This window comes from Pan troglodytes, chromosome 1 (assembly GCF_028858775.2).
Source record: "Pan troglodytes isolate AG18354 chromosome 1, NHGRI_mPanTro3-v2.0_pri, whole genome shotgun sequence".
NCBI classification, from domain to species: domain Eukaryota; kingdom Metazoa; phylum Chordata; class Mammalia; order Primates; family Hominidae; genus Pan; species Pan troglodytes.
This window is the reverse complement of record NC_072398.2, coordinates 88,053,245-88,060,167: the sequence shown is the minus strand read 5'-3', so window position 1 is coordinate 88,060,167 and position 6,923 is coordinate 88,053,245. Positions and strand designations below refer to the sequence as shown.

The 6,923-nt window shown below is 53.7% G+C and overlaps 1 protein-coding gene across 4 annotated transcripts; it reads left to right on the top strand.

Moving 5' to 3' along the window:
* The first annotated feature begins 597 nt into the window (after positions 1-597).
* Positions 598-6,869, top strand: USP21 (ubiquitin specific peptidase 21). Of its 4 annotated transcripts, none has more exons than XM_009436016.5 (13): positions 602-822; positions 1,511-1,651; positions 1,765-2,385; positions 3,183-3,242; positions 3,415-3,535; positions 3,760-3,871; positions 4,064-4,219; positions 4,701-4,765; positions 5,024-5,127; positions 5,310-5,396; positions 5,680-6,088; positions 6,175-6,289; positions 6,503-6,869. In XM_009436016.5, the coding sequence occupies exons 3-13, from the start codon at positions 1,786-1,788 to the stop codon at positions 6,591-6,593; spliced, it is 1,920 nt and encodes a 639-aa protein (XP_009434291.1). In that variant the 5' UTR covers positions 602-822; positions 1,511-1,651; positions 1,765-1,785; the 3' UTR covers positions 6,594-6,869. The 4 variants fall into 4 exon arrangements, with proteins under 4 accessions (XP_009434285.1, XP_009434291.1, XP_016786256.1 ...); XM_016930767.4 differs by having other exon boundaries at positions 628-822; positions 1,474-1,651; XM_009436010.5 differs by lacking the exon at positions 1,511-1,651 and having other exon boundaries at positions 598-822.
* Positions 6,870-6,923: the final 54 nt, after the last annotated feature.

The following is a 6,923-nucleotide window of genomic DNA, read 5'->3' as shown; positions in this document are numbered from 1 at the left end:
GCCTGTGGTTCTCATTGGGAGCTGTTAACAGAGGGCAAGTGGGCTGAAACCTGAGGCACATGAACAGCTACGCCGGGTTGGGTTGGGAAAGAGTCGGAAATAGGGGATGCTCTGGTCAGGAGTGGGAATGAAATGTTGACTGTTCCCCCTGCTGCTCAGATCTACCTTTGTCCTTTAGTGGTGAGCCATGCTTTGCCCTACCGTGTTAGCCTGCAAGAAGTGGTTTTGCCGGACCAGCACTTCCCGCCCTCCAGGGATCTTCCCAGCCCTCTGTGAAGTGCTAGATGCTTCTCCACTGGTCTGCGGGCTGGACCCAGGCCTGCAGTTTGCCATACTTGCACCCCTGCTGTTTGGGAAGGATCTGTGCTGTAAGCCTCGCGGCCATACTACGACTGTCAGATCTCCATCCCTATGGGCTATAGGATGGGGCGACGGCACCCTATACCTCAGGGACTTGCTTTGGAGTCATGGATTAAAGACCTCTCTGGGCAGCGTTGAGAACCAGCGACCCTAAACTTGGCTGCGTTTCCATGGTGTCGATCGCGGAGCCGTGGGGGCGGGCTCACGCAAGCGCCAAGGGACCGGTGGGAGGAGTTCGGGTGTGGATGCGCAGGCGCTTTGAGAGACGGTGAAGCCGGTGGCCGGTGGCCGGGCGGGACCAACAAAGATGGCGGCGGCCCCTGCGGCGGGAGCGATCTGGGCAACGGCTGCGGCTAAAGCTGCAGCCGGGCCCACGGGGGGGCTGCAGGGGGGTAGTAGGGGGTGGCCCTGAACTGGGGCCTGGCCCCGGCTGGCCTCTCCCGCCGCCTCACTGGGGGACAGGTACGGGCCGGGGCGTTATGGCATGGCGGGGTGTGGGGGGGCGCAGAGGGAAGACTGCTCCAGACCCGAGAGGACACTCCCCACAAAGGCGCGTGGGGCCCGGCGGGGCCTGGGAGAACTGGGCTGGAGGGACAGCATCCCTGGACCGCGGGGAATACGCCGCCGGATTCCGTAGCCAATCAGCGGTCTCGGCCTTTCTGCCCTCGAGGGGGGCGGACCCGGCTAAAGCCCTGCTGTGGTGGGAGAAGTGCAGAGATTAAGGGTCAAGGAGTTGTTCGTCCTCCATCCCCGACCACTGCTTCCTGAACCTCGACACCATGTCGGAGGTCGGAGGTGGGGGAGGGAATGGATCGTAAGTCACCCATATAGTCTGCTTCATTTGCAGCCCAGAGAGGCAGGGATTCGAGGATGGAGGGCTGTCTTTTGGGCTGTTATTCTTGCATCTACACTACCATTTGGCTAGAGGTCTTAAGTGACCCGAGGCACATCCTACTTTACTAGCCGGGTATGGGGTCCCATGTTACGTTAGAGCCGAGATAGGAGTTATCACTGGCTTTTCAGTAAAGCTGTGTTCTGCAGGGAGGGGACGGGAGTATAGAAAGGGTCAAAGCCATGGGCTGCTTATCTTTCATTCATTTGTTTACCCAATAGATACTAAGTATTTACTTTGTACCAAACACGATGCCAGGTACTGGGGATACGATGGCTGATTCGATAGATCTGGTTCCTGCCCTCAGTGCGTATACTGCTCCCCACTTTCGTTGATGTGGTAGTGGTGATGACTGAGCCAACCACCTAATGTGGAAATGAGAGGACAGCAAGATTGTGGGTATGGAATGGGGCAAAGCAATAAGGGAAAATTAGTGTGGCAGGGTTCAGTACAGCAGCCTGGGTTCCCATTTCCCCCCATATTCAAATGCTGACACTCTCTTCTCCTCCCAGGTCCAGCCTGTGGTGTCCACAATGCCCCAGGCCTCTGAGCACCGCCTGGGCCGGACCCGAGAGCCACCTGTTAATATCCAGCCCCGAGTGGGATCCAAGCTACCATTTGCCCCCAGGGCCCGCAGCAAGGAGCGCAGAAACCCAGCCTCTGGGCCAAACCCCATGTTACGACCTCTGCCTCCCCGGCCAGGTCCGCCTGATGAACGGCTCAAGAAACTGGAGCTGGGACGGGGACGGACCTCAGGCCCTCGTCCCAGAGGCCCCCTTCGAGCAGATCATGGGGTTCCCCTGCCTGGCTCACCACCCCCAACAGTGGCTTTGCCTCTCCCATCTCGGACCAACTTAGCCCGTTCCAAGTCTGTGAGCAGTGGGGACTTGCGTCCAATGGGGATTGCCTTGGGAGGGCACCGTGGCACCGGAGAGCTTGGGGCTGCACTGAGCCGCTTGGCCCTCCGGCCTGAGCCACCCACTTTGAGACGTAGCACTTCTCTCCGCCGCCTAGGGGGCTTTCCTGGACCCCCTACCCTGTTCAGCATACGGACAGAGCCCCCTGCTTCCCATGGCTCCTTCCACATGATATCCGCCCGGTCCTCTGAGCCTTTCTACTCTGATGACAAGATGGTGAGGACTTGCCGCACACATGGCCTTCGTGCCCATGTTCCTCTATGCTTTCCTGCCATCCTCTGCCTTTTCTGTCCCCCATTTCCCTGAAGTTCCTTTCTCAGCCCTTCATTACAGCAGTTTGGACATGCCTCTCCCTTGCTTAAATACCCTTGAGCCTCCTAGACCCTTTTTTGGGTTGTTGGTGACTCTTCAGCATGGTGTGCCATTTCGGTCCCCAGGGGATTACCCCAACTATTTAGAATTCTTCTTTGGGTCCCCAGGCCCTTCCTTTCCCTTGCTTGCACCTTCTCTACTGGGACTCTGCCTAGGCCTAATTAATCTCTGGAGCTAAAGAGGGGCAGGCACAGAACATCTTAGCAAACGTGGTTGCACATTTTCTGAGCTAAGTAAGCTAGGCTGATTGCAATTGGAGCCAGCAGGAGAAGGGCAAGAAGGGGCCACGGGGGCAGGAGGGGGTTTTGGGGGCAGAAAGGTGGGAGTGGTGAGCAGCTGGGCAACCATGCCGGTGCTGGGGGAGTTGCCCCAGGAGCTGCAACGTCAGCTAGCTGAGCAGAGGAGTAAGTGGGCAACAGGTGGGACAGCCATGGCTGAGTCCGTGGTACATTCAGCTGTGATGGGCTTACTGCTCATGACCAGTGAGGTAGGGAGACTAGAATACCTAGTGAGGGGAATAGGGTAGAGTTTGGGGATGAAACATGCATGGGATGGGGGAGGCAGTGGGCAACATGCTGTTGAAAGGTTAAAGTGCCAGGTAGGATATATAGGAACTTGCCGATTGTACTCTGACCTTCCAGGCTCATCACACACTGCTTCTGGGCTCTGGTCATGTTGGCCTTCGAAACCTGGGAAACACGGTGAGAGCCATTCTCCTATCTTTCCTCTCTAAAAGGAATGTGAAATGGTGCTGGGGGTGGGGAAAACCCACGAGCTTGGGGAAGGCATGTGGAAGGAGAGCTCTGAAGCTCTTCTAAGGCTTCCTGGGCAGTGGTCTGGAGAGATAACAGTGGTGTCCCTACTGCTCCCCAGTGCTTCCTGAATGCTGTGCTGCAGTGTCTGAGCAGCACTCGACCTCTTCGGGACTTCTGTCTGAGAAGGGACTTCCGGCAAGAGGTGCCTGGAGGAGGCCGAGCCCAAGAGCTCACTGAAGGTGGGGCAACAACTCCTGCTCCCTCTGTTCAAGTCCCTTTTTCCCCAACCACTTGCAGGTCCATCTGCCACTGGTGGTGGCCCCCAACCCTTAAATCTGGCAGTTGTATCTACTTTTCCCAGTGCCTACTTTCCTAAAGGTTATTTTCTACCCTCTGAGCCACCTTTTGCTTGCCTCTTCCAGACATTAACCTTTGTTTGCCTTCCCCACTCCCATCCCAACAGCCTTTGCAGATGTGATTGGTGCCCTCTGGCACCCTGACTCCTGTGAAGCTGTGAATCCTACTCGATTCCGAGCTGTCTTCCAGAAATATGTTCCCTCCTTCTCTGGATACAGGTGGGAGAGCTGGAGGCTATGGGATTTCTCTCTGGCCGTGTCTGGGGGTAGGGCCAAGCAAGGGCCCTGGCAGCATTGTTCTGAGCCTTGAGATGTTCTTCATCCAGGAAGTGGGGACCAATATCTGGGCAGGGAATAGTGTCTGTGGACTAGGAGAGGAGTCAGTTGCCCATATTCTTTGTCTGGCTGTAGCCAGCAGGATGCCCAAGAGTTCCTGAAGCTCCTCATGGAGCGGCTACACCTTGAAATCAACCGCCGAGGCCGCCGGGCTCCACCAATACTTGCCAATGGTCCAGTTCCCTCTCCACCCCGCCGAGGAGGGGCTCTGCTAGAAGAACCTGAGTTAAGGTAAGGGTCGTTCCCTCTACCTCCTCTCCCCAGTAGTTTATCAGCATCATTCACACTTCATAGAACTAAACTAGTAAAGATTGAAGATGTAGGGTCCAGGGAAACCCTTTAGTATAGAAAATAGTATGAGAAGCAACATAGAAGTAGAAGGAAGGAAGGAAGAGGGGGAGTCTAAGGGAGCAGATGGAGGCAGAAGATCATGCTAGGGATGTCACCAAATTGAAGAAGGGGATAATTCATTTACAGGTAGAGGAAGACAGCATATTCTTCCCTTATGTACATTCCTTTCTTTTCCTCTCACCTCGGATTTCCCTAGAAAGTTCATTGAGGCATTATTCTTTTGACTTTTCCTTGAAATTTAGGGAAGGAGCAGGGGTGTGGATGGGGAGTAGGGCTCTGTAGGTTGTTTCAGTGGGTGTTGGGGGTGCCCAGTGTTCCTGCTGTCTCATGGGTGCTCCCCACTTCCTTTGATCTGTGGTAGTGATGATGACCGAGCCAACCTAATGTGGAAACGTTACCTGGAGCGAGAGGACAGCAAGATTGTGGGTATGGAATGGGGCAAAGCAATGAGGGAAAATTAGTGTGTGAGGGGGGTACAGGCTTGGGGGGAAAAATCGATACTATCAAGGGGTATGGGAACAAGACTGGATGATGCAAATGTGAAGCTGTGTGAAGAGTTGATTAGGAGTGTTGGTAGTGGGAAAGGAAGGGTCAAGCAAAGGGGCAGGAAGAGATGGAAATCCAAGAAATCATCTCATAACATCCAACAATGACCTTTTCTCCTGTCCCTGTGCTTCTGTCTAGACCTGTTTGTGGGCCAGTTGAAAAGTTGTCTCAAGTGCCAGGCCTGTGGGTATCGCTCCACGACCTTCGAGGTTTTTTGTGACCTGTCCCTGCCCATCCCCAAGGTGGGATTCCAGAGGATTCCGGGGTGGACAGGACAGGGGCTCTGTGACCCAAGCCTACCCACCCCCAGAGTGTGGGCGGGAACCCTGTGGGTTTCTGGAGCAGAACTGAAGCCTGGATTGATTGAGAAGAGTTGGAAAAGGAAATTCAGAACATGTTGACCTTTCTTCCCCTTTTCCCCCAGAAAGGATTTGCTGGGGGCAAGGTGTCTCTGCGGGATTGTTTCAACCTTTTCACTAAGGAAGAAGAGCTAGAGTCGGAGAATGCCCCAGTATGTGGAGGTTCACAAGGGATACAGTAAGGGTGGGAGACCTGGGGGGACTCCATGTGGATAAAAGGGATTGCATGATGTCTTAATATGGGGAATAATATTTATGTATCTGGGTTTGTGTTGGAGTCTCAGATCTGTTCTAGTACTCCTAGAGCAAAGGGGAGAAGCCGAGAGGATCCAGCTGTAATGAAGAGCATACTAAATTTGTGTGTGGATCGGGGTGTCAGAAAAGCCAATTGAGGTTAGGAGCATATTAACCTAACACTGTTTGCCATTTATTCAGGTGTGTGACCGATGTCGGCAGAAAACTCGAAGTACCAAAAAGTTGACAGTACAAAGATTCCCTCGAATCCTCGTGCTCCATATCCTAATCTTCAGATTCTTACTTCTCTTAGGATACCTCCCATACATTCTCTTTCCTCCATGTTTCCAGAGAATTGAATTTTCCTTAGGAAAAGTCTGCCACCCACTTTTCCACAAGATGCTCCCAGTGTGTCGGGAGTGGGGAGAGGACAGCTTTCAGGATAGAAGAAGTTCCCCTCAGAGGCCCACTGCCTCCCAAATGCTCCTTAACCAGGGCTTAGATCTGAATCGATTTTCTGCCTCCCGAGGCTCCATCAAAAAAAGTTCAGTAGGTGTAGACTTTCCACTGCAGCGACTGAGCCTAGGGGACTTTGCCAGTGACAAAGCCGGTGAGTCTGGTGGGGAAAGTCCTAAGGAGCCAAAGGAGTGGGGGCACAGCTCTGATTATAGAACTTGATCATCTCCAACCCCGCAGGAAGTCCTGTATACCAGCTGTATGCCCTTTGCAACCACTCAGGCAGCGTCCACTATGGCCACTACACAGCCCTGTGCCGGTGCCAGACTGGTTGGCATGTCTACAATGACTCTCGGTGAGAATAGCCTCCTATTTACATCCTGCCCCATTCCCACTCAGCCCTGACACCCTCCCCTTCTATGAAGCTCCAGGAGAGCAGAGTGCCAGGTGAAAGGAGAGGTGGAGGTCTTGCCTGATCATTTCCTGGATGCTCTGAGGTTCGGTCTTGTAGGGAGAAGGGAGTAAACAGGAATGACCACAACCCTTTCCTGATCTCCTTTTTTCCTAGTGTCTCCCCTGTCAGTGAAAACCAGGTGGCATCCAGCGAGGGCTACGTGCTGTTCTACCAACTGATGCAGGAGCCACCCCGGTGCCTGTGACACCTCTAAGCTCTGGCACCTGTGAAGCCCTTTAAACACCCTTAAGCCCCAGGCTCCCCGTTTACCTCAGAGACGTCTATTTTTGTGTCTTTTTAATCGGGGAGGGGGGAGGGGGTGGTTGTAGCTCCATTATTTTTTTTATTAAAAAATACCCTTCCACCTGGAGGCTCCCTTGTCTCCCAGCCCCATGTACAAAGCTCACCAAGCCCCTGCCCATGTACAGCCCCCAGACCCTCTGCAATATCACTTTTTGTGAATAAATTTATTAAGAAAACATTATGTGCTTATTTGTATTTTTGCTTAGGGGGTGATAGAGAACTGGGCCAAATT

Bases quoted from the DNA above. Each gene is read 5' to 3' on its own strand.
- USP21 (XM_024349456.2), top strand. From the start codon at position 845: ATGGCGGGGTGTGGGGGGGCGCAGAGGGAAGACTGCTCCAGACCCGAG. The intron at 4,220-4,700 runs GTAAGGGTCGTT...GATCTGTGGTAG, and splicing joins CTAGAAGAACCTGAGTTAAG to TGATGATGACCGAGCCAACC. The intron at 5,397-5,679 runs GTATGTGGAGGT...CCATTTATTCAG, and splicing joins TAGAGTCGGAGAATGCCCCA to GTGTGTGACCGATGTCGGCA.